Raw genomic sequence first — 27,476 nt, 5'->3', positions numbered from 1 at the left:
AAGTAGTTTTTTTAAAAGATTTTGCTACTCAAGTACTGAAAGTAAAAGTACAAGTACTGTGTTATGTAGTTATTAAAGAAAGAAGTCAAAAGTTTGAACATCATATTGTTTTTTATTATTTTAAATGCAGCTTTTATTTATACATACAGTTGCATTTATTTTTGTATGCGCTGATAATACACATGTTTTGAGCTTCATGAAACCTGCCATCTACTGTTCAGGCAGTGGTAATTTTTATAATTGTAACTATGCAGCACAAAAAAAAAAAAATATCGGAGTAGAAGTATTGAAATCATCGAAAAAATGTAGTGAAGTAAAAGTGGAAGTAGGAGAAAAAAATTATACTCTAGGAAAGTACAAATACCGCCTTTCGGTACTTAAGTACCGTAGTGAAGTAGTTCTACTTAGTTACTATACATCTCTGGAAATGAGGGAATATTGTTGCACCTCTAAAAAACAATCTGCATTTAGATCTTTTTTCAGACATGTGTGACAGGTGGTGAAGTGGTGGTATGACAACTCCCCACCGCCTGTTTCAACCCTGCAAATGCCACACTACTGTCCCACAAAGGGGCGTTAGCAGAACTTTAAATGCTGTGGTGTGTCACCATTTGCTTGAATGTTCAGCATTGGTACTGCCCACAGATGTGACAGGGGGGGATTTTCTGCTTCAGCAGGTAAACACCCACATCCACTGCCTTTGCAGCTTGAGGGGGGCTGTTGGGGGCAGTAAAAATGTGGCTCAACCCTTTTTTTTTCCACTCCCCTTCTCACCAACCTCAATCCTAAATAAGTTATTCAAAGTCATGTTGACACATGTACATCAAACCAATAGGTAGTCTTTTTTTTTTCTACATGCGATGGTCGTGGAGCTGAACACAACCTTAAAACCTCAATTAAACTTTCAGTTGAAGTCAGCTAAATACATTCCCGGTGAATCAAAACAAAGTATGTTTAAAGTCTTAGAATTCATTTAATTTGGAAAGTAGCTACTCGGCAGCAGGGACTTCCATGCATGGGGCAGGCGGCTCCAATTGCCGCCTGACACCGCGATCGCTCCCCGCTGAGAGAGAAGAATGGTAGGCTGTTGTAAACACAGCTGACAGTTCTTCTCCCTGGAATGATCATAGAGCCCATGTGATCCTTCTATATAGGAACACAGGTCTCTATGGTCATTTCACACTCCCCCCCCCCCACAGTTAGAATCACTCCCCTAGGCTCACATTTAACCCCTTGATCCCCTACAGTGTTAACCCCTTCCCTGCCAGTGTCATTATTACAGTAACAGTGCATATTTTTAGCACTGATTACTGTAGAAATATCACTGGTCCCCCCAAAATTGTCAAAAATGTCAGTCTGGGGTCCAATCTGTCTGCCGCAATGTCGCAGTCCCACTAAAAATTGCAGATTGCCGCTATTACTACTAAAAAAAACAATAGTAAAAAAAACGATAAAAAGGACATAACTTTTGCGCAAACCAATCAAAATACGCTTATTGCTATTTTTTACCAAAATTAGGTAGCAGAAAACAAATTGGCCTAAAATGTTAAAAAAATTTTGATTTTTAAATATTTTTTTTGGGAATGTTATATAGCAGAAAGTGAAAAATATTATTTTTTTTCAGAATTGTCGCAATTTTTTTCTTTATAGTGCAAAAAATAAAAATCACACAGGTGATCAAATTCCACCAAAAGAAAGCTCTATTTCTGGGAAAAAAAAGGACATCAATTTTATTTGGGTACAGCATCGTATGACCACGCAATAGTCGGTCCTCTTCTCGGGTCCCTTGACAGCGCTTCTGGCCCCACCCTCCTGCCAAGTGGCACCACAGTGAACGGCTTTCTGTAGGGGTACCCGAGCAGGGTCACTTCCGAGCCACTGCTCTGTATGTCAGTTCAGACATGGAGCCATGGCTCAGCCCCACCCCATCTCTCTTTTCATTGGCCTACTGGCTGTAACTGACAGCCAATGGCTCCCGCTGCTGTCTCAGCCAATGAGGGGGGGGAGAGTCACTGGAGAGCCATGACTTTAATGCACATCACAGGTTCGAGGTGGGGCTCAGGTAAATATTTTGGGGGCTGCTACACACAGAAGATTTTTTGTTTACCTTCATGCATGTAGGTTAAAAACCTTGAGCCTTTAGAACCACGTTAGTTGCTTGCTTAGGCCTAGAGGACTTGTTAAAGAAGATTTATTTACCTGACCCTCCACTCCTCTGTGCTGCTATACTGGTTAATGCAGCATGCTCTTCCCTGTGCTCCAGTGCTCTAAAGTCCTGTTGTCATCAAGAAAAATGATGATGCCAAGGGACAGTCCACTGCTGGAGTATGGGGGAGCACCATCTGCCAGGGGAGCAGAGGATCCTCTCCCCAAAACTAAACAAGCAGGTAAATTAAGTATGGCTAAAGTTTTTTTTGGCCATACATCTCTTGTGGGTCACAAGAGTGCCCATATGTTCGCTCTTCTGTGACCCCAAGTCATCTGATTGCTGGCTACTAGGTGGATGCCGACAATATTGTTGGTATCCTTCCAAATATGCTCCAAGCTCTGGAAAGATACAACAATATTGTCAGCATCCACCTAGGAGCCTGAGTGACAGCAGTCTTTGCCTTACTGAGAACCCAGAGACAGCTTCGTCCACTCCCCCCTGCCAGGTGCTCCACTGAGTTGCGGATATAGCCCCAGTGCAAGGGATCATTTTCAAATTTCCCAGAGTTAGGCTTTGACTGAGCACCAGTGGATAATTCATTAACAATTATGGGTTTGCTAAGCAGCACATGCTTTGACATCCAAATGTATACCAGCTTTGCATTCACTTTTTACATAAATACAATACATGTGTGTACTGAAATCACTAAAGGTGGCTGTAAAAAAACACTGAAATTAAAGTCGTCATATTCCTTGCTTTGTAGGGGTTTTGTAGAGCACTGTGCACAATTATGAATGCTTTAGCAAATAATTTCATACACGGTTGCTTGCAAAAGATATTGTAATGAAAAATATCCATGTTCTCGCTCCTTATTTGCACCAATAGCATGCTCAACAGGTTGTTTTGCAGCAGATTTTTGGTTTGACAAATTTAATTTTAGACCATGAGAAATTGTGTTCATTTTGCATTATAGTTTTCTTACATAACACGCATATTCCTTAACGTGTAATTACACCTTTCCCTGACCCCCTCCCGAGTCTTTATACTCACCTGCACCAGATCCAGTAAGATATGGATGACAAGACTGCAAGCCACTTGTCAGACTGTGAGGTGACTACTTGGGATGATCAAACCGTTCGGGTTGACCATCGGTTTGACCCGAACATTGACTGTTCGAAATTCAGCCGAATTCTGAACTTTTTGCGGTAAAAGTTTGGAATTCGGCACCAGAACCGCCCAAAATGCAATGGGACAGGAACTGGGCTTTAAAAACCCATGATTGGACCAGAAACGTGAGTAAAAGCCACTTGAGGGGGCAGGAGTCTGCTAGGAATGTGATTGGAGTGACTAGGGGATCCAGAGGCCAATCAGTAGTGAATACGCCCCCCAGTATATAACATAGCCCCGCCAAATCTCTAGCACTGTAATAGAGAGGCTATGGAAGAGAGTGGAAGCAGTTCTGTTACTCCTGCTGCTCCAGTGTCATTTAGCAATTATTAGTGTGAGGAAAGGGATATTCAGTGTAGTTAGGGTACTATATACCGCTATAGTTAGATTCAATAATCTAGTTTCTGTAAGGAAAGTGTTAAGTGTCAGGGTGACCGTAGTGTAGGGTGAACTGACTCTGCTATGCCAGGGTGACAGAACACTTCCATGTCAGGGTGACCGCCAGAAGAAAAAGATAATTTTTCTTAGAATTATTAGTAGAGCAGGGATGGGGTTCCGCTCCTTTCACATCTGGGCGTTTTTGTTTCAGGTGTTTATTGGGCTTTTTTGTGGACGTCTTTGGAGGCAGGCATGACATCTGAACTTCTGTGTAGGGGTATATATACACACACATATATGTATATATACACATACACACATATAGGTGTGAAAGTAGCGGTACCCCATCCCTGTTCTACTGAAATTATTTCAGTAGCGCAGGGATAGGGTTCCGCTCCTTTCACACCTTGGCGTTTTTGTTTCAGGCGTTTATTGGGCATTTTTTGGGCGTCTTTGGAGGCAGGCATGACATCTGAACTTCTGTATAGGGGTATATATACACACACACACACATATATATATATATATATATATATATATATATATATACACATACACACATATAGGTGTGAAAGGAGGGTAACACCATCCTTGCAAATAATTTCAGTAGCGCAGGGATAGGGTTCAGCTTCTTTCACACCTATATGTGTGTATGTGTATATATATATATATATATATATATATATATATATATATATATATATATATATATATATATATATATACACACATATATATATATATATATATATATATATGTGTGTGTGTGTGTGTGTGTATACCCCTTTACAGAAGTTCAGATGTCATGCCTGCCTCCAAAGATGCCCAAAGAATGCCCACTAAACACCTAAAACAAAAATGCCCAGGTGTGTTGTTTCAGACGTATATTGGGCATTTTTTGGGCGTCTTTGGAGGCAGGCATGACATCTGAACATCTGTATAGGGGTATATATACACACACATATAGGTGTGAAAGGAGGGTAACACCATCCCTGCAAATAATTTCAGTAGCGCATGGATAGGGTTCCGCTCCTTTCACACCTATATGTGTGTATGTGTGTATATATATATATATATATATATATATATATATATATATATATATATATGTGTGTGTATATATATACCCCTATACAGAAGTTCAGATGTCATGCCTGCCTCCAAAGACGCCCACAAAATGCCCAATAAACACCTGAAACAAAAACGCCAAGGTGTGAAAGGAGCGGAACCCCATCCCTGCGTTAATAAAAATTCTAAGAAAAATTATCTTTTTTTCTGGTTCTGGACATGCTACAGAGCTGAAACTTCACAGGTACACTTTTTAGACCCCCCCCCCCCCCAGACACTAAATCCAAAGAAATCTCTTTTTTCTTTCTTCACTAATTTTTTTCAATAATTGGCTCTCTATCAAAAATGACAATTTTTAAGAACTTTTTTTTTGTGTGATTAATAGTCCCTGGGGCATGACCCAGAACCCTAGGCACTTTTTAGGGTAATTTATTGGGTTTTAGGGCTTCAAAATTGTGTTTTTTGATTACCGAAGTTCTGGTCCTATTGATTTCAATGGGGTTCTGGAATCCGGACCCGAACTTTCGGGAAGTTCGGGTGTTCTAGCCGAACCAAACTTTTCAAAAGTTTGATCATCCCTAGTGACTACATCTAAAGTTTAACTGCACCAAAGATTTCACCCTGCCTAGTATATTTCCTTTTAGTACACGATGGGACATTTTTTGGTGGCACATGATACTCCCATGGCAGGGTGACTAGACATTTCCAGGGCAGTCTCTAATTTTAGAGGGCTGTCCCCAGGAAAAAATGTCCCCAGTTTTGCTCCCCGTTAAAGGAATATATTTATGATTTCTTTCCAGACTGAATAATGGCTTTTCCAGTCCAGACTGCTTTTTTTTTTTTCTTTTTACCCCTTCTTAGCAACATTTCTGTGATTGGCCTGGAGCAGGAGAAGGGAGGAGAGGGGTGTGTCTGCTCCTAACAGTGTCTGGGGTAACTGGTAATGTCATATGCCAACATTATATGGTCTCCCCAGTCCCCCCACTTTTGGCTTGTGTAGATTTTATTGCAGAAAGTAAAGATATGGATTATTGACACTTGGCTTGTGACACTTGGGCATGCACTCTTGACCCAGAGCTAAGTTGTCATAGGTGTTATTAAACCATACCCCTTTAAGCCCCTCCTACTGTCAACACAATTTGGCCACATCCGACAGTTTGGTGTGGCAGTTTCACATACCACTATTATACCCACCTCCTGCTTCACTCCTAATAAAAAATGGGTGTGGTCAATAAGGTGCCTCTGGATTTCATTTTGAAAAGTGACCTTATTCTATGCTATTCCGAAAGCTCTCATTGTTTGTCTAATGCTAATTTAAAGATGAACAAGTGAACAATACAGCAAAATATGCTTGAAAATCATTTTTAGGTGATAAAAGGAATCTTCTAAGGCCGCATAGCAAACACTGCCACTGTGCTAAAATCAAGTTCAAATAATTCTCCTGGATCTGAATTCCACGCAACCCATTGCAGCTAGATTCTTTCAAAATGAAATATGAAGAAATAGTTATGGGGCAATCAAGACTGAACCCTGTTAAAAGCTATCTAAAGCTACCACAAATCATCTGGTTACCAATCCTTTCTGCATAAGCTCATTAAAATGGATAAATGTTTACTGCACTCAGTTACTGAAAACATTAGTGGAGTATTTGTACCGAGCTTCATTTCAGTATCTCAAACAGCTCAGCTAGCCTTCAGATTTATAAGATTAATTTCCTAAGTCAGAAAATAAGCTCTAGAAAATGTATTTTATGGCCACCTATAGAGGGATTAGCAATGGTAAAATAAAAATATTTGCACAAAAAAAAAAAAAATTAGATTTATTTTCTCTCCAGACCTTGTCATATCACTTAAAGATGGTTTAGAGCATTAGTGACTATAAAAGGAACCAGTGGACAATAAGTAATACAGTCTTCAGAATGAATGACAACATTTGCCCACAGGCTATGTACTGTAAGTAGGTTATTTGCAATTAGAAATTCAAAAATACAGACAGGCATAATCACTCACACACAACCATAATGCTTATGTTTTAATGGCATGATTACACTTGGAGGTTAAGCATTAGTCAAGTGTATGTAAACCTCAACAATGAACTTTTCTTATTTGCTCTTATTTGATCTGTTAAATGTACCATTTAAAACCAGAAATCTAGAGAGCTTGCAAGTTCATGTGCTGTCTGCAGTGCTATTTCAGGAAGTGTTATCAGCCCCATATAGTTCACCTCTGTGAACTACAGAATGCCTTTTCCCTATGTTATGGAGAGGGGAAAGTGTGCTGCAGTCCTAGCACTTTAATGTTCTAGGGTAAAAATGCTGCTCCTTCACAGATACAGTACTACAAGTAAGCATTATCACCCTAGGGCAGAAAGTGTTCCCCCAGCTGAATCACTATGCAAATAAAAAAAAAAAAGAACTCTAAAATGTAGCCACCACCTCTAAGGACGAGTATATTGCAAAATATTACATTTCTGTCCATAGGTTCAGATGGACTTTAAGCCCACATTATAACATTTTACATGTTTGCACTGTGCTAGAAATTATGTGCAAAGGCACACTTTTTTCTTTTATTTTGGATAGAGTGAGTAAGGCTTCTTTCACACGGAGCAGACCGTATTGCAATCCGCTCCGGCACTTTTTTTTTTTTTTTCACGGACAAGGATGACACTTGTGTCATCCGGTCCGTATGTCCGCATATCATCCCATCCGTTTGCAGGTGATATATGGACATAATGTATGTCTATGGGATTGCGGATGACACCGCTGACATCCGATTTTGCATCCTTTCCGTTTTTTAAACGGAAGAAAAATAGGGTTCTGTTCCATTCCAAAAAAACGGAACAGAAGTGAAAGGACGCAAATCGAATGTCAGCAGATGCTCATCCGCTGACATCCCCAATCCCATTGACATACATTATGTCCGTATATCACCCGCAAACGGATGGGGTAATATACGGACATACGGAACGCCCGTGTGAAAGGGGCCTATGTGTTTAACCTTGTCAGGTTTTTATTTCTGTTTATGTTACAACTGTGGACATTCACCCTCTCTCTGTCCTGATGACCATTGCCCCCGGTACAGAAAGTGATGAGAAAACTGACATTTTGGTCCCTTTCTCACGAACCATGTCTGGTCCAATCTGCAGGGGATCAATGAACACAACAAATTCCTTTGAATAGTGAGACTTTCAAAGACCATCCACCCAGCAGACCTAGTGTTCTTCTGTGCAGACACCATGTCTCAAGCATTGGGAACATACGTGCACTAAAGTGTGGAAAGTACTGGGAACATACGTGCACTAAAGTGTGGAAAGAGCACATCGCCTTGGACCTCCACCAGATACCTTAATTAATTTTAATGACTGAGTGCAGATCATATGAGCTAACAGAGTGCAATGAAACTTGCTAGCCACTGAGCATAAATTGATGATATTTGCAGATTACTCCTCAAAACCATTAATCTATCTGCCAGTGACTTGTTTAAAAATAGATCTGTTTTGCTCTGGTGTACCCAGCAGTACACATGCCAGATGGCTCTATCAGAGCTTTTATTTCCTCAAAAGCAGTGCAGGTCTTAGATGCCTTTCTAGAGGACCCTCCAAAAAGCCAGAACAGCAATCCCCTGTCTCCTACTAGTGGGGCCCAGAATCAAGCGACAAACACAGAGACCTGAGCCCAGTCTGCATCCCAGTCTTCTTTACCAAAGGTGCTAAAGATTTATCTCTGGTTAATTACCCCGGGTGTACCCAACCACCCAAGTTCATACACTTTATAATTGTTTGTAACTCTGTAATTTTTATTTTCATGTGGCAGGATATAACATTCTGGGGCCTAAGCATGGTAACTCCATCACACTTGAAGCAGCGTGGTGACCACTACATGTGGTGGTATCTGATCATGATGCATACTGCTATCTATTCTCCCTGTTCTCCTGTTTTTCAGTTTATTTTGTGTTTCTTTTATTTTTGCTAAATCCTGTTTTTTGTTTACAGCACTAGCTGTTTGCATCTCCACCCATGTTATACCAGGTTGATCATGGGGCATCCTAGGCTTTTGGGTGGCAAGTTGGCAACTCCTTCCTGGATTTTTTATCACCTTGACCCACTTGTGGGGACACCTTAGCATTAATTAGTGTGGTGTTTTACTGGGAAAACCAACAACCCCCAATACCTCAGGGATCCCAAATCCAAAGTATACAAATATCCATCACTATTAGTCATTCATATTTGTGAGATCGTCACGTGGAACGTAAAAGGTCTGTGCACCCACTAAAAATGCATGCAGATACTGCAACATCTAAAAAAAATAAATAAAAAGCAGATGTAGTATTATTTCACAAATCCCATCTGAACGGTGGGGAAATGCAGTGGATGCATAAATCCTGGGTTATGACGGTGTTTGCTCCCCTGCATAGGGCCATAAAGCTAATATTCTCATAAAGGTCTTCCCTGCCAGATAGTACATCAAAGGCGCTGATTTTGAAGAAGGCAGATGGGCCTTCCTGACCCTAGCTGTGAGAAACATGGAAATCACTATTCCAAATGTATATGGCCCCAACGCTAACAATAGACCTTTCTCCAGTTAATCCACCAAAGTAGAGATATAATTATGGATTTTTATGATGTCCTCTCTCCAAAAGAAGACAGATCTCCAACCCCTAAAGCCTCATCAGACACATCGGAAGCTCTACAGCTTGACTGAAGCAGCTGACCTCACTAATGTTTAGAGACATTTACATCCTCTGGAAGGAGATTTCACCCACTTCTCCTACCTTTACTGATCGTTGGCCAGACTGGATACTCTCTTAATGTCACCAAAACTACTGCCCCGAATGTCTACTGCCTAAATATAAAGCAAAATCACATCAAGGAGCAAAAATACAAAATACTCAGGCAAAATCCAATTAACTTTATGTCCATAATGAGCACATTCTTAGGAGATCTTTTTTAGTGGATCATAATGTCTCTGTGATACAGCTCGGAAAAGTTGTGGTGTTTAGGCTTATATTATTCATATGGAAGAAAACACTGTTCTCAACATGCTGAGCATAATTTGGAGAAAAATATTATGCCACATTTTTATTGTTTATTTGTGTACTTATTGTAAAATACGCATAAACCTATTGGCCCCATTGGGCAACAATCATCTTCAGTCCATGGATAGTTTAAAAATGGCATAAAACTGAAATTACAATGTAAGGTTACCAATCTGAATCAGTAAATTGCTTAAGGGCTCCTTCGCAACTCTGCTTACGTTGAAGTGTGTGTGTGTGTGGTAAGGTATGCATGTAAATATTAACGGGCCAATATTGGTACTCCATTTAAATTCCAAACTACAGCACATAGATGTGAACCAGTCACAAAGGAAAGACAGAGATTTCAAATATTTTCATGCAGGAAAACTCATGTGTGTTACTGCACAAAAAGGAAAAGTGTTAATAGTCCTAAAAGCTAGTTTTAGGGAATTGTTTGAGAAATGAACGTAGATACTCTTTTAAACCAGGCCCTTTCTTGTGCTACAAATTTTCCAATATGCTAAAACTATAAAATATTACTTGCTACATCCTTTCTCAGAAATGACTTAATATTGCGGAGCAAAGATTCTGTCAAGGTGACAAATGTTATCAGACAGGCAGACAGATTATAATCACAATTCATTTTTAGAAACTAGATACAAAAATAATATAATTGGTTTGTAGTGTACCTACTTACCTTTTAAAGTAATAGCTACTTGTATATAAAAAAGAGCAGTGACCCACATAAAGTAAGTTAGTTTGTAGATGTTTGTTGCAGTTAGTCTAAGGAAAGGTGATTTCTAATTGGTTACTGTGGGACTTAGACATCAGTGGTCTCTATTATATAAAGCCTTCAACAGAAAACTTTTACAAATAGCTTTTGATTAGCAATGATATTCTGGCCACTAAACATCATATACTCCAACCTATTACAAATATAATGGCCTCACAGATCATGGATTTTCCCAATTACTGTTGTATGCTGTTCACCCTGCACAGTGCTATTATTAGCTGTTAAGATGCAATGAGATGTTGACTTTAATGGAATTTAACTAGTATGTTTTAAAATAAATAAACACCCTAGAAGGATTTTGGACATGTTAGTTTGTTAGAAAATCACTAGTACATAGTACATGCCAAAAAAAAATGTCATGAGATGTTATATTTATAGGCTAAAAAAACATTTTCTAAAAAGCTGGCAGCTAAATTTATTCATAATTTTTTTTAAATTTAAACCTAGCAGCAAACTTACTGAGATTGGAATGCTTACTATAATATTTAACAGTATAAAATCTTTAAGTATACTATACAGCTGCTAGACTCAAAATATATAACCAACACACATTTCAAAATAATTTTAGAGTACCTCCTGCAAGGATCCGTTCTTCAAGGTCAGCCATTTCTTTCTTGTATGCTTTCATTGCAGCCTCCTTAAAGCTGGGGCGAATACGTTTCTTCTTTGGGACTTCAACAACTTTTTCTGGTACATTTTTGTTTTCGTAGTCATTTTCTGTCATGTCATATACTATTTCACATTCGGGCTCTAAAACATCCTCAGGGACCATGTCATCATATGGGGTATCATATCCATCCATTTGTAGACTTGCAAACTCTGCATCATATGAACTGTTTTCATATTCTTGATAATCTTGCATCTGCTCGAAATTCTCATTTGTATTAGTTCGGTTTTCAAGTTTGGCAAGAACCTGTTCCATCACCTCTACATAATCAGCTCCATTTTCCTCATCAACAGCTGCTGACTCACTGTAATCAATATCCTCATCAGCTTTGTAATAATAAGGTTCTGTATAGACATCAGAATCCAGAGTTGTGCTGGATTCATTAGCTGTAGACTGTGATAAAGTTCTAAATCTGCCCATAAATGAAGAACCACTTTCATCATTACCACTTAAACTCTGAGTGCTTTTATTCCAAACAACCTCCAAAGCTGATTTGGCCCGCTGGAGAGTAGAGCCAAACTTAGGAAAGCTGAAGGTCTTATCTGAGAGATCGATGCTTAGTCGACTGTGCCAGGATTTTGGTGGAGCATCCTCTGAATCATCGCTTGGCAACTCACTCTGGCTACGATACATCATTGGCATTCTTGTTTGGTTATGGTAAATTTCATTGGCATTTGTTTCAATATAGGAATCATATTCACTAGTCCATTGACTTTGTACTGCTGTACATATCTCTGGGCAAGATGGAGAATTGCTTTCAAGTGTGTAGTTGTAGCTTTCTGTGTTATATGGAAGATCTGTACTTTGGCACTTTTCATAATTGTTTGCATAAATTTCCATCTGTTGATCCGAAGGGCAGTTAACATTATAGGCAAAGGCATGTTGTGTAGATGTGTCAAGACCAGAATCGGTCCCTTGTTCTAAATGGTGCCATTCCTTCCAAGGAGACAAATCACCATGGAGTGAAAGTTGAGAATCACTATAGTGACTACGGTCTCCAGAAGCACAAAGTATCCCATTGCTAACGCCACTGTCAACCGTTTCAGTATTCTCTATTTCATTTTCTTCATGGTAAGGCTCTGCATCATTACCAAAAGCTTGTTCTTGTGAGCTTGCATACCAGGTTGATGAACTGTCTTCAGGTCTTCTTTGCCATAGTTCCCTATCAGAAGAGGACAACAAAGAACTGCCATTGGTTCTTCCAAAATACTGGTTTTCTGAAAAGTCTTCAGAGTAGGACTGACATAACTTTGAAAAATCTGATTCAGAACGACTTAGTTTAGGCGTAGAAAAATCAGTTTGTGAATGCCACAAAGGAGTTGAATCACTGTAATATACTTTGCTTTTTTCTAAACTATCAGATACCGGTGACTGAAAATTAAGATCCCCATAGTCATCTTTGCTTTTATAAGTAACATCAGCTGTTCTGTGAGGTTTTTTATTGTGAGATGATTGGCCACTCTTTTTGCTCCCAGATGACTTCATTTGACTTTCTGATTTGGAGATCATTGCATAACTATTCCTGTTGATATCAGATTCAATTTCCTTGTCACTGTCTTCCTGACATTCCCATTCATCATGGTTAATCTTTGGCTCCATGGCAGAAAATTTCATATCCATACTCTCATAAGTCTGAGAAGAAGGTAGTACTTTTTCTTTTTTACCTTTCAAATCATGTGAAAGAATATCTGTAGAAATCCCTATTCCGGTTCCCTTTAGTTTATAACATTTTTTTAAAACTAAATCTCTGTCTTGTTGTGTACCAAAATAGACAAGAATTGGTCGAGGCTTTGCGTTGGGACAGTCTCTTTGATGTCCTATTCTGTGTGCAAGTTCAATTTTCATGCTGTTTTGTGCATCCGCAAATCCCATTTTCTCAACTAAAATTCTATAAACAACATTTTCACTAATTTCCCCTTTCTCTTCAGGCACATTTAAAAATCTAAGACTGACTTTACTACTGTGGTGACCTAACTGTTTAATATAGTCGTGGATATCTCGAGTTTCCCTTCTTGACTGTACAAATCCTGTTCTCAGCTGTTCGATTTCACTTTGTACAACCTCAACACTACTAGAAATTTCATCAATTGATTGCTTTAGAGAGTTCACATGTCCTCTTAATTCTGAAAGCTCAGTTTCAATTTGACTTATACCTTGCAATTCTTTGAAGATCATTTCCATGACATCATGGGTTTGACTTATGCACCCTGTTGAACTAAAGCTGGGCTCGAGCGTACTGCTTTTCTGCTGACGAACTGTCCTGTCTAAAGACTTGCTCCGTAACCCCCATGTTTTTTTCCATGTGCTTACTTCTGAATCTGAGGAAACACACTCTTGACTTTTTTTCCATTTTCTAAATTTGCGTAAAGCACCCATTTTTAAACTATGTAAGGTACGTTCTCCATCAGAACTTCCATCAGATGGAGCTAAACTGCTCATACTTTTCCTGTTTCGCCTCACTGGCATGGTGTGAGATTCGTATTCCTTGGTTGTACTGCCAGCCCTTGTTTCACTTAGAGATTCTGAGTATGAGCTATCAAGAGAAGAAACTTCTTGAAATGCGTCCTCATTATTATTGCCAGCTAGAATATTTTTTTGCAGCCCATTGGCAATTGCTACCCGGTAACTGAAGGTTGGAGAAAGTGAAAAATCCTTCTTAACAGTATCTTCTTCAGTTGACAAATTGCATGAAGAAGAGCACTTGGCTATTTTTTTGACTGTGCTTTTTATGGTGGTTGAGATGTTGGGATTTTTGTATAGACCAAATTGGGAAATATCCTGTTCCTTTTTGCTTGGACTCTCTTTCTTTTTTGTAGGATTCCCCAATTTCTTTGTAAACATTCCTTTGCAAAGCTTATATATATAAGAGAAAATCAGGCTCTTCAAAAGGGCAGAAACCATCAGGGGAACTTTATATTAACCTATATTTGCAAAAAAATGTAACATTGGCTCCTGAGAAAGGTTTGTACATCCACAGCACGCACAGCTGTAGCACAAAAAATTGCGCGTGTTACAAAGGGTGTCCTGTGGAAAGACCACAAAGTCTGCAGGCTGGCACTCCACTTCTCATGACTCCTGGATGTTTCTACAATGAAGGGAATTATAGTATCATTGCTAAGTAATTATAGCATAGAAATACTAAATAATGAAGGCAGAATGCAAACACAGCATGCAACATGTTTTGAGTGAGGTCAAAAACACATATGTTAAATGGTTTTCGGCATGCTTAATATCAATAATAATGTACTAAATTCTATTAAGGTATTAGTCACAAAACATGAAATTTTAGAACCCCACTTCAGCCATATTTTTTTTTTTTTAGTTTTGGATGGAGTGGAGAAGGGTTTAAACTGAACTTAACTACTTCCAATCCTTGTTACAGGTGTCAGGCGGCACAGGAAGGGAAAATACATTTCTTCTGTGGGGACACATGCAGAATTTTTAGCTGGATCTGGGCAGTAATGTTGGTTGCATTAAGAGTGATCTTTTTCATAGAGCAATGATGTTTGATTAAAACATTCTTTACCTGGCCTATTAAATAAGGTTAGGCAACATGCAATTATTCCTCAGTTACAAAGAGTGGTCCATATATTGGCATTTAAAAAGAGTTCAAACAAAAAATAATTATGTTGTAAAAAGAAGTCACTGCATGTGTGACTTACCTTTGTCCTCAATCACTTTAGTGTAGGACATTAGGCACAATTTAATTTACCTTGACTCCACTGACTTAATGTGCCTTAGACTGGAATGAACTGCCCAAGTAATAAAACTGTGACAATTTAACAAGATCAGACATTGAAATACCTATTACAACATAGCAGAAGATCTTTAAGGGACTATTCTTTTCACTATAAAACAAGGTAAATGTAATACTTTGCCCCATGCTGCTAGCTGCTTCCTAACACTAGTTGTGAGGTCTGACTGCACCCTCAGTCATGACTACTTTCCCCAGACAAGCAATAGCAAGAGGAATGCAGGGGTGGGGGTGTCAGCCTCTGTATTTCTCTTGCTGTTGCTTAATCATGGAAAGTGCAGAGGAAAGAGGCCATTATGCTGTGTCCATCTCCTTCCTAGCTATTGTCAGATTAGTGTCAGCAAGAGAGGAGAGGGTGCAGGTTGGCCCTCATAGCTAGGTTTAGGAAGCACTTAGCAACATGGGAAAAAGTACCACATGTACATTGTCCCATAGGCAACAAAACAGTAAAAAACATATAATGGTAGATCCTCTTTAAATTTGGGTTGAACGTCTGTATGTTGTTGTTGTATTTAACGTGCTTAAACAAATTGGTTGGTGAAGGTTTACATGACCTCATAACATCATTCTCTTTAACAATAAGAGCACTAATTCTTAGTGGGACCTCGCCCATGCTGAGCATTTTTAAAAAGTATATACTTACCTTCCATATTAATCTTTGGAAATATCAGTGCAGCCTGCCATAGAACCGCAATACTTTACTTTCATTTTTTTTTTCATGCACAGTATGTGTTCCTCAAACTCAATCCACTTGATTGGAAAACCTATTCACACCTTGTCATCTTGTTGATGGGTTTTCCATTAAAGTGAATGGTTTTCATGCTCTGTGAGTTCAAGGTGGCGTGATAGTGGTAGTGGGTGGTGGTGGTGGGGAGTGTTCTGGCTAGCCTTGATGATTTACAGGGGGTTGGGCAGTCAGCACACAGAAGAACACCAGATGGCAGCACTGCAGGTATATATAACTTATTTAAAATATGTTTAACATGGAGAGGGGGGCCATTAAAGCTAACTGCACTATAAGTGTGGTTACAATTTAAGCATATCTATGTATAGAGGACAAAGAAAAACAAAAAAAAAACTGATTTTGGAAAACAGAAGCAATGAAATGGTGTGAATGAAAACATGAAAAATAATTCAAGAGCTGTCAAGAAGGTACTATTTAGAAAGCTCATGCTCCCATCAAAGTTTTTTTTTTTTTTTTTTCGTTTAATATAATTTTGAACACATTCATTATTTTAGCTCAGAAATACCTTGCTTAATCTGATCATAGCAGGGAATACTCTGAGTATTTTTGACAGGAGTGATTTTTTGGCAAAAGTGGTTATTTATTTAATCAAGTTTTGCAACCCGAAGCAAACTGTGCTGTGTACTGTGCAGCAGTTTGCCTATTTCTGTTCCTTGCAGGCAGTGTCATAGGGTGCTCAGGTCACCATTGTTCAAACTTTAATGCAAGCTGCCTAGTATCCTACTGGAATGCTAGAGTGGAGTGAGAAATTGCAATCTTAAATTTAAGAGTTAGGTATTAGCATTCTAAATATTTATTTTCAAATATATGAATGCTGTACTTAAAGCATTATAAGTCATCCTCCCTGGACACACGCCCCCCCCCCCCCTCCCCTCATTACACACAGAATCATGCCCAGACCGCTACAACCTTGGCAGAAGCTATGCTCTTGAGTGCCTGTAGCATAAGGATAAGTCTCAGAAAGATTTTGAACAATATAAATCTGCCCTCCAAATAATTCATGCCTCTTCAATGACAAGCAGATCTATTTTATCACTCTCATTAACAACTTATCATCACATCAACTCTTCTTTACCTTCAACTCTCTACTGTGGCTTCCACTGCCTCCACCCACTAACTCACTTTCTGCCCAAGAGATTGCCAATCACTTCAAACATAAGATTGATACAATTCGTGAGGAGATCTCCACTTAACACTCCATGCCCACAGGCACAATCATTACTTCCCTCATCCAACCCCACCCCTATAGATGAGGTTGCTTAACTTCTTTCTAACATCCAGCTAACCACATGCCCTCTGGACCCTGTTCCTTAACAAATGCTACTCTCACCCTCTGGCTCTAATCTACACTCTCTAACTCACATCTTAAATCTCTCCCTCTCTTCTCGCATTATTCCCAACTTTCTAAAACTTGCACAAGTCACCCCCTTACTTAAAAAGCCCTCACTGGACCCCACCAATCTTAACAACCTACTCCCCATTTCCTTGCTCCCCTTTTTATCTCCTTGAACGCCTGGTCTACAACCGACTGAGCGACCATCTCACCGAGAATAACCTTCTTGATCCCCTTCACTCTGGATTTCGCCCTCAGCACTCCACAGAAACTGCCCTCCGAAAACTAACAAATGATCAACAGCCAGAATCAATGGACACTATTCTTTACTCATACTCCTGGACCTTTCTGCTGCCTTTGATATGGTTGATTACCCCACCTCCTCAAAAAAATCCACGCCTTTGGACTGTACTATTTGCTGGTTCTCTTCCTACTTATCCAACTGCAATTTTATGGCACTTTTCCACTGCAAGTACCGGCTCATACCGGCTTGGCTCTACTCGGCCCTGCTTGGCCCGGTTTGCTTTTCCACTGCTGGTACCGCATGGTATAGTGTCGGAACGGTTCGGTACAGTACGGTATAGGTTTGCTTTTCCACTAAAGTAGTACTAAGTTAAGTGGGTGGGATAACAACGGGGTGGGTGGGATTCTCTGACCAATCAGTGGCTAGTAGTGACTGCATGCAAAGGATTGTGGGATATGGTACCAGTTTGGTACCTGTTGGAACCACAATCGAGTAGGTACTGTTTTTTCAGAGCCGTACCGTACCGTACCGTTCGGTTCCATGCAGTGGAAAAGCAAACCTATACCATACCGTACCGAACCATTCCGACCCTATACCATGCGGTACCAGCAGTGGAAAAGCACAAAAGCGTGCCGAACCGGTACGGTTCCATGCAGTGGAAAAGTGCCTTTAGTGTTACTTACAATTCTACTTCCTCCTCTCCTCTTTCGTTCTCTGTCGGGGTCCCCTGAGGTTCTGTTCTTGGACATCTCTTATTTTTGATCTATACTTCCTCCGTGGGTCAGCTGACTGCTGACTGATTTCAATGCCATCTCTACACCCACCACACCCAAATTTATATTTCTACTTCTCAGCTCACTCCTTTAGTCTCCTCACTTATCACTAATTTACTAACAGACATATCAGCCTGGATGTCACATCACTTCCTCAAACTCAATCTTTTCAAAATCAAGCTCATAATTTTTCCTCAATACGTGTGCCTTCCCTTAATCCCTCTGTCAAGATCAATGGTGCAACTATCAGCCCATCCCCGCATGCCGGGGTTCTTGGTGTAATCCTGGACTTTGAATTAGCCTTTCGGCAGCACGTCCAATCACTGTCCACATCTTGCCTCCTCAACCTCTGCAACATCTCCAAAATGCACCCCTTTCTAACCAATGACACCATAAAGCTCTTAGTTCACTCCTTGGTTATCTCTCGCCTTAACTACTGCAACTCCCTTCTGATTGCCTTACCTTCACATAAGTCAATACCCCTTCAGTCCATTAGGACTGCTGCTGCCAAACCCATCAACATACCAACTGCTCAGTATCTGCTACACCTTTCTGTCAATCCCTCCATTAGTTTCCGCTCAACCAACGAATAAAGTTAAAACAACTAACACCTTACAAAGCCATCCACAACTCAGCCCCCAGCTACATTACTAGCGTAGTCTCAAAATACCCACCTAATCATTCTTTTTATCCCTCCCAAGACGCCCTGCTCTCTAGCTCCCTCATCACCTCCTCCCATGCTCGCCTCCAGGACTTTTCCTGAGCCTCTCCCATCCTATGGAACTCCCTACCACAATCTGTCTGACTATCTTCTACTCTGATTTTAGATGATCCCTGAAAACCCTCCTCTTCAGAGAAGCCTATCCTGCCCACACCTAACAACTATATATTTTCTTTCTCCAACAGCTTATCCCTCATAGCTATTACCTTTTGTATTACTTGACCCTCCCTTCTAGATCGTAAGCTCTAATGAGCAGGGCCCTCTGATTCCTCCTGTATTGATTGTATTGTAACTGTACTGTCTGCCCTCATATTGTAAAGAGATGCGTGAACAATTGCCACTATATACAGTGGGTACGAAAAGTATTTAGACCCCCTTAAATTTTTCACTCTTTGTTATATTGCAGCCATTTGCTAAAATCATTTAGGTTCATTCTTCTTCCTCATGAATGTACACATAGCACCCCATACTGACAGAAAAACACAGAATTGTTGACATTGTTGCAGATTTATAAAAAAAGAAAAACTGAAATATCACATGGTCCTAAGTATTCAGACCCTTTGCTCAGTATTTAGTAGAAGCCCCCTTTTGATCTAATACAGCCAGGAGTCTTTTTGGGAAAGATGCAACAAGTCTTTCACACCTGGATTTGGGGATCCTCTGCCATTCCTCCTTGCAGATCCTCTCCAGTTCTGTCAGGTTGGATGGTAAACGTTGGTGGACAGACATTTTTAGGTCTCTCCAGAGATGCTCAATTGGGTTTAAGTCAGGGCTCTGGCTGGGCCATTCAAGAACAGTCACGGAGTTGTTGTGAAGCCACTCCTTTGTTATTTTAGCTGTGTGCTTAGTCTTGTTGGAAGGTAAACCTTCGGCCCAGTCTGAGGTCCAGAGCACTCTGGAGAAGGTTTTTTTCCAGGATATCCCTGTACTTGGCCGCATTCATCTTTCCCTCGATTGCAACCAGTCGTCCTGTCCCTGCAGCTGAAAAACACCCCCACAGCATGATGCTGCCACCACCATGTTTCACTGTTGGGACTGTATTGGACAGGTGATGAGCAGTGCCTGGTTTTTTCCACACATACCGCTTAGAATTAAGGCCAAAAAGTTCTATTTTGGTCTCATCAGACCAGAGAATCTTATTTCTCACCATCTTGGAGTCCTTCAGGTGTTTTTTAGCAAAATCCATGCGGGCTTTCAGGTGTCTTACACTGAGGAGAGGCTTCCGTCGGGCCACTCTGCCATAAAGCCCCGACTGGTGGAGGGCTGCAGTGATGGTTGACTTTCTACAACTTTCTCCCATCTCCTGACTGCATCTCTGGAGCTCAGCCACAGTGATCTTTGGGTTCTTCTTTACCTCTCTCACCAAGGCTCTTCTCCCCCGATAGCTCAGTTTGGCCGGACGGCCAGCTCTAGGAAGGGTTCTGGTCATCCCAAACGTCTTCCATTTGAGGATTATGGAGGCCACTGTGCTCTTAGGAACCTTAAGTGCAGCAGAAATCTTTTTGTAACCTTGGCCAGATCTGTGCCTTGCCACAATTCTGTCTCTGAGCTCTTCAGGTAGTTCCTTTGACCTCATGATTCTCATTTGCTCTGACATGCATTGTGATCTGGAAGGTCTTATATAGACAGGTGTGTGGCTTTCCTAATCAAGTCCAATCAGTATAATCAAACACAGCTGGACTCAAATGAAGGTGTAGAACCATCTCAAGGATGATCAGAAGAAATGGAAAGCACATGAGTTAAATATATGAGTGTCACAGCAAAGGGTCTGAATACTTAGGACCATGTGATATTTCAGTTTTTCTTTTTTAATAAATCTGCAACAATGTCAACAATTCTGTGTTTTTCCATCAATATGGGGAGCTGTGTGTACATTCATGAGGAAGAAGAATGAACTTAAATGATTTTAGCAAATGGCTGCAATATAACAAAGAGTGAAACATTTAAGGGGGTCGGAATACTTTTCGTACCCACTGTAAATCCTGTATAATAATAATTATAATAATGCAATAAAGTATCATTAATTCTTAATTGCAGATCTCATTCGAATTTACTTTTTTGAAGCCAGAAAAGGACAAGATAAATACTGGTTGGCTGCTAAGGGATACTGCACATACAATATTGTTTACAGTGTGTGCTAACTTGACTCAAGACCACTTTACTGTGGGATCTGTAAATGGAAGACTACAAGTCCAATCCACCACCTTTCAGAGGGATCTGTAAATCGTAATAGAGCACAAGTGCAGAGCTAAAAAGTTTCTAATTCCAGTATAGTTTTCAACCTATAAACTCCTGCACAGTGGGGATAATTTACTAAAACTGGTGTACACAGAATTGGGTGCTTAATTGAACAAGCTGAAGTTAAAATATGATTGGTTACCATGTACAGCTGCACTAGATTCTGTGTGCACCAGTTCTAGTAAGGCCCCTTTCACACAGGCTGTCGGTGCACAATGAGCAGAGACGGACCTGTCATATGCCTGCTCAATGAGCAGTGGGGTAATGAGAAACATTAACAGAATTCAAGGAGTTTGAGCTTTCCAATAGCCCTTCAGTCCCACACCACATGTTCAAAATAAAACCTGGAGAAACAAAAATCCACGTGTACATACAAACATAAGTGTGCTCTGTGTAATATAAATACACAATCAATATATTTTATTTCAACAGAGCAAAACTAAGGCAAGATGAGAGATATATACATACATGTGTAATTCTATCCAAAACTGTCCACCTGAAAATCAAATGATAGCAGCGTTAAGTAAAAATCTCTATTCCAATTGAGCTTTAAACACAATTGATTAAGGGGACATACAGAAAAACAATGGAATAATGATCAGCCTTTGTCCAATGAGGTAATAGATGGAGGATGTGTAATGCACGGCTACCATGACAGTGATCTATTTTGCTTGTCCATAGGGATCTTTAATCCAGACATCCGGATCTGGATGTGTCTGCTGCTTCTTAGTAATCATTCCATGAAATACACAAGTATTACTTCACTGAGTGCCACTCTCTTGAGTCATTGTAAGCACTAAAATTAATATAAAAACCCAGACCAGAATTCATGTCTGTAATTTATAAGAATGTTTTATATCTAAGGCAAAGTAAAACAGTTATCTAGAAATATTTCTCATTAATAACATTATGTTGAAAAGAGTATGTCTAAATTATTCTGGATAAAAGATTCCAAACTACTTGGGTTCCTAGCATGTGGCTTTTGAGCTTTATGCAGCTCTTTGCTTCCTTTGATGTTGTTCACAGCATCTTCTGCATTTTACATTTCCCTTAAAGCCCAACTCTGGGCACTAGAAATAAATGCCCTTGTTGCAAGGCCTCCTTATACTGCAAGGCTTAAAGTAGAATTTCAGGCTAAAGCTAACTACTCTAAAAAAATGTCCCTTCCCCTCTCCAAAGTTAGTGGAATGAGGGTGGAATTGATCAGAAGGTAAGGCCTACATCCCGATATTGTAGAAAAAATGGAAAGAAACCCCCTAAATGGGACTTCACTGGCCTAACTATATTGTATTGTCAAAGTGGAAAGATGTAATGTGTGTACATTACATCTTTCTACTTTGACGATACGATATAGTTAGGCCAGTAAAGTCCCATTTAGGGGGCTTCTTTCCATTTCTTCCCCTCTCCAAACACCTACGCTGACTTAACTGTGTAAGATGTATATACTTATCTCTTCCCAGCCAGCTCCAGTCCAGTCATGTGATCCAGCTCCCCTGTGTCAGCCAGCGGCCGATGCAGGAGAGAAGAAATTGCACCAACAACAGATGGTAGACTATGGGTGATGTTACCACTTCGCAGCCATTGTCAAGCTCTTCCCCTGCCCGCTTGCAGCGGCCGCAGGCTGACACAGGGGATCTTATGACCGGACCCCTGTGGGCTGAAAATATGTAGGTTAAAACATCTTTCTCACACAAATTAAAAAGCATAGGTGTTGCTTTTTGCATGTTTAAAGGATAAGTATACCATAGGGTGTAACATCTTACCAAAGAGCACCTGCCTGTGCCCTTCGATCCCCCACTGTGACAGCGGGCAAGGGATCTTCTCCCCGCACCCGCTGTCACGATTTTAAAAAGAATGTGACCATGCAGGGCTCTGCCCACACAGCCACCCAAACAGTAATCTGTGAATGAATGAACTCCAACTACCGTCTTCCACCCCGGCAGACATCTTGTGGTATTTAATGAGTTGTGAGAGCGCCCTCATAGTTCATTGATATTCCTGCTCTCCGGTAACTGTCTGCCTGTACGGGAGGTACAATCAGACAACTATACCAAGAGTCTGCAGGTCAGAAGAGGAGCCTTAAAGCAGAAAAAATGTTGAACGTACCTAAAGGAGTGCAGACGTGTCTAAAGTTGAGGTGGGGGGCAGCCTTTGTAAGGCCTCATGCACACATGACGTTTCTTTTCCTCCCCTAGATGTCTTTGATCAAGGGGAGGAAAAAGCAGCTTAGAAAAAATACCTAAAGTCATGCTTCGCAAAAGTGTTTAGGTGTGTTTAGCACTTGAGCGTTCATTCATTCCAATAGCCGGAATAAATTATTATTATTCTGAACAATGAAATTAATTAATGCCCAAACGCTCAATGCATATAAACACTTTTGCAAAGCATGACTTTAAGCGTGTTTTTTAAGCTTCTTCTTCCTCCTCCTGATCAAAGGCATCTAGGGGAGGACACGTCATGGATACTCATGGATACCTATCTTGCCAGGATACTCATCTTGCTCTGTCCCAGTTGGTATTTTTATCATTTAAGCTAGCATCAGCAACCATGGGGGAGTGCTATCAAAGTGAGAAGCAATGGGTTGGGATCGCTGATTTTGCATAGACACTGTTAATGTGTCCCAAATGGGCAAGGTGACAGTGTTTTTTTGTTTTTTTTTTAATAAAGATTTGGGACTTCTTTTATCATGGTTCATTGCAAGATGTAGTAACAGCGAGGGCTGTATTCCCTTTAACTTATGGCTGGCAATCTGACTTCTATTTCTAGTACACGTATATCAATTGTTTGCTGGGCTGCCATCTAGATGAATCCATCGTCATATCACATTTGAAGAAGAAATGCCTGAACTCAGCTACTGAACAAGCCAAAGTAACTTTCCCCACAGACAATGAGGCAATCAATATTGTGTACAACTCAACTACTGTAAAACAAGACAAACAGCATGTGTCACTAGACTCAGAAGTACAATACTGTTTGATTTAATAAAGACAAGTACATCTACAGAAAAAGATATGCCAAAGTTTTTTTTGTGAATAGATAAAGCATAGACAGTAATACTCAATTTCACCTGCATGTTAAATGGGAGGCCTGCCCTAAGCTGGTCACACATGACGATTTTCAGTCAATATCAGCCACTTTTTGACCCACAAATACAATTGCAAATAATCACCAGAAACCAATCAATCTACCACCCAAGAATGTGATTGACCACCAGGAATCAGCCAACTGTGAAGTCATAACTGGCCAATACATGGACAGTTTCAATAGAGTGTATTGAAGGATCATTTCAAATGGAACTGATTTTGCAGTTTTGTCAAAAACAACTTAGTACTTTAGTTCCCATCTAAAGTTTGTTGAAAGCGCTATTTTATTTCTTTATTTGATTTAGAAGTTTGACCATAAAAATTAAATCAAAAGTTTGAATCTATCATATTGTCACCTGACTGACCAGCTTAGAGGCTACCAAAATGAAGATGTACTGCAGACCAACTCACACTGCAAACCTAAATCTTTAGTAAACCCAAAAAGAAAAATATATTAAATTACAGTTTACAAATTCTTATGTGTTAGTTTTCCCTTTTAGGCTGTTTCCTTTATATTCACCTGGTGATCCAGCCAGTAAGTCTGGCAATGTTCAACTTCCTTTAACATATCAAGCTGTCCAGAAAAAGTAGCAGATAGAGGGATGAGACAAACCATTTACCACTAACAGGGGTGCTTATAATGGTCAGCTTTTATTCATTTATGTAAGATTTTATCCTAAAAGGAAAAAATCAGTTTCCTGTATAAAGTGTTAGCTGGAGTTCAGCTTCGATTTATTAATCAAGTCCATCTGAATCTGCTAGGCTAACACTACCCTCTCACCAGACTGACAATGCCGCTGTCCAAAGGTGTCTGCTTTAATACTTCATCCAGAATGTAGACACCTTAAGCTAGGAAGTTTGGTATTGACCGGATCAACAGGTGAAATAAAGGGTAAAAAGCCTAGCACAGAAAACAAATGCAGCCATTATCCTCTAAGGCAGCTTTTCTCAACATATTCAACACAGAGTAACCCTTGAAATAACTTTCTGGTCTCTGGGAACTCCAGCTAAAAATGACTGTGTCTACAACTAATGATACAATAGTGTGATGGTCAATAGTAAGAATGTGCCTTACACCTGTGGATATTGGGAAGAATTACCCACTTACAGATAGCTAAACATATCAATGGTGTCAGTTTGTTCAAGGAAGCCCTAGCAACCTCTGGAGGAACCCTAGGGCAGTTTTTCTCAACCTTTTTTTCAGTAAAGGCACTCTATAAAAGTCTCAAGGCACCCCATTCTATAATGTAAAAAAAAATATTCTAATAGCTTTACATAATGCAGCCTCATCCACATGTAGGACATCCAACATTAGAGGTGATTGATTCTTCCAAAGCTAATATACTTTTGCACAATAGTACTGACTAGTATTCCAAAGTTTCTCTTCTCCCTCAATTTCTCCTCATCAGTCAGCTAATATCACCTCAGTGATGAGGGAGAGGGGCACAGGAGGGCCAAACAAGGATGCTGTGGAGGCAACAACCATCCTCCTTATTAACTGATGGAGCCATTGGTTGTTAGGATGCCAGTGTCTAGAATGTCGTAATGGTTCATAATGAAAACATGTGGCTTTATGTAACTAAAAGGCAGGCTTGATCCACTTGCTAGCTTGTATACAACTGTTGATCAGTTTTCAGGCATTTTGCCAAGGCATCCCGAAGAAACCTCAGGGAACCTTGGGTTCAACCCTAGTTGAATAAAGACTGCCCTAGGGTTCCATGGAACCCTGATCCAATGACGGGTAAGCTGCAATAGATTACATTTTTGTTTTTGGGAGAGCGTACGTGTGTCAGGAGTGAATGCAAAGTATTCAAGTGTAGGAAAAGCAGGGTGGAATTTATCATTAGGCACCGTAAGCTTGTATTTTTAGGCATTTAGAGGAAAAGAGGCATTTTTTTGCTACATAAGTATTGGCCATTTTATAGCAGGAATAGTCACATCATATAAGGTTATCTACATGTTAATATAATATTCTAAGTCAAGCTAGGACCAGGACCACAAAGAAACATGTTGTGTACAAGAGCTGACTCAAGCAGAGGAGTTTTATATATGGCACCAAAATCTGTGTGCCTATAGGCTGCAGTGATTAAAATCTAGGGCTGATGAAGTATAATGTATAACCAAGTACTGGCAATTATTTATCTGTCTGTACAATGGTGAATTACAATAACTCTGTTATTCTACAAGTACATTTGCTCTGTTTAACTCAAGATTATTTACTATTGGAAATACTACTAATATTTTACAGTATTTATTGATTGCTTTTTCACATTTACTCTTACAGCAATATCTGATTCTATGTCTTTATGGTTTAAGAATAATGTATGCTTGTAGTCTAGACTCTAAGATTTCGAAAGTCTCTAAACAGAATGTGACTCAGTCTTGCTCAGTCGTATTGACAACACTGAGTGGTTTGTTGATATTATGCATTCAATATTCCTGTCAATGAGATGTTGTTAGTCAATTGAGATTATAGAATTAGTTGGTCAGTAAGATGGGGAATAAAGTTTGAAGAAATTCTTTTTTTATTCATGTTGTCAGAAGCATATATCCACTTATGAGACTGTCAAGTCTACTAAAAGCAGAGTGATCCATGACTACCTGTTCAAAAATGATTTACTTTACTCACTGTATGAAAAGTAGACAATGCTATGGGATCATTGTTGCTTTGTAGCATTTGCAACCCAAATTTAAAATGAAATAATTATTGGATGGAATAACAGCGAACTACGGTACGAAAAACCTGAAACTTGGTTTACGCCATGCCTTCTGGATGGTATGTAACTTCTACCCATACCTAAGAAATATACCGGGGCTGCCATGGCTTTTAAAAGTGCTAGGTTCCTGGCTATTATACAGGTCCTCTGTCTTTAGTATTTTGGCAGATCAGGTAAGTATGGATAAAGTCAGAACCAGTCTGCATACTTACTCCAAGTTAATAATTAAAACCAGTGGGTCAATATAAAAGCCAAGTAACAAAGCAGGGGTCAGCAGTAGAAGCCCCCAATTTCTTTCATGGCAGGTTATATTTTAAATGAATCAGCTTAACTCTTAAGGGCACCTGTCCTTCTTCTAATGGGGAAGCATTGTTTGCCAATTAAGGTGAAGTTGGGTTTGGCTGCATGGGGACTGTTTTGCCTACTACCAAACCAATTAAAATAAGCAAAATATTGAGGTTGAAGTGGCAGTGGAATACTATCCCTCCAGCATCTAGATGACTGCTACATTGTTTATGTAAGCTAAGCTAAGCTGCATGTAACCGAATGGAGCAGCAATCACTTCTCATTTTCTGGAAGATTGCTGGAATTCCCTTTTTTTCTGATGGGTTAACTCAGAGAGTAGGAATGGCAC

General features: G+C 39.9%; 1 protein-coding gene across 1 annotated transcript in view; it reads right to left on the bottom strand.

The window, feature by feature from the left end:
* LOC309552528 (protein unc-13 homolog C-like) overlaps positions 1–27,476 on the bottom strand; it is a gene marked incomplete at its 3' end in the record, with an annotated part of 269,895 nt that overhangs the window by 240,438 nt on the left and 1,981 nt on the right. The window contains exons 2-3 of the mRNA XM_082253485.1: positions 21,511–21,538; positions 11,141–14,319 (exon numbers count right to left, since the gene is read on the bottom strand). Of these exons, the coding sequence (XP_082109611.1) occupies positions 11,141–14,135 (2,995 nt within the window). The 5' untranslated portion in view covers positions 14,136–14,319; positions 21,511–21,538. The remainder of the gene's footprint in view (positions 1–11,140; positions 14,320–21,510; positions 21,539–27,476) is intronic.

Source organism: Pelophylax lessonae (assembly GCF_965119305.1).
Source record: "Pelophylax lessonae genome assembly, chromosome: 4".
NCBI lineage: Eukaryota > Metazoa > Chordata > Amphibia > Anura > Ranidae > Pelophylax > Pelophylax lessonae.
Note: the sequence above shows the minus strand (reverse complement) of the source record. Positions and strands in the feature narration are given on the sequence as shown.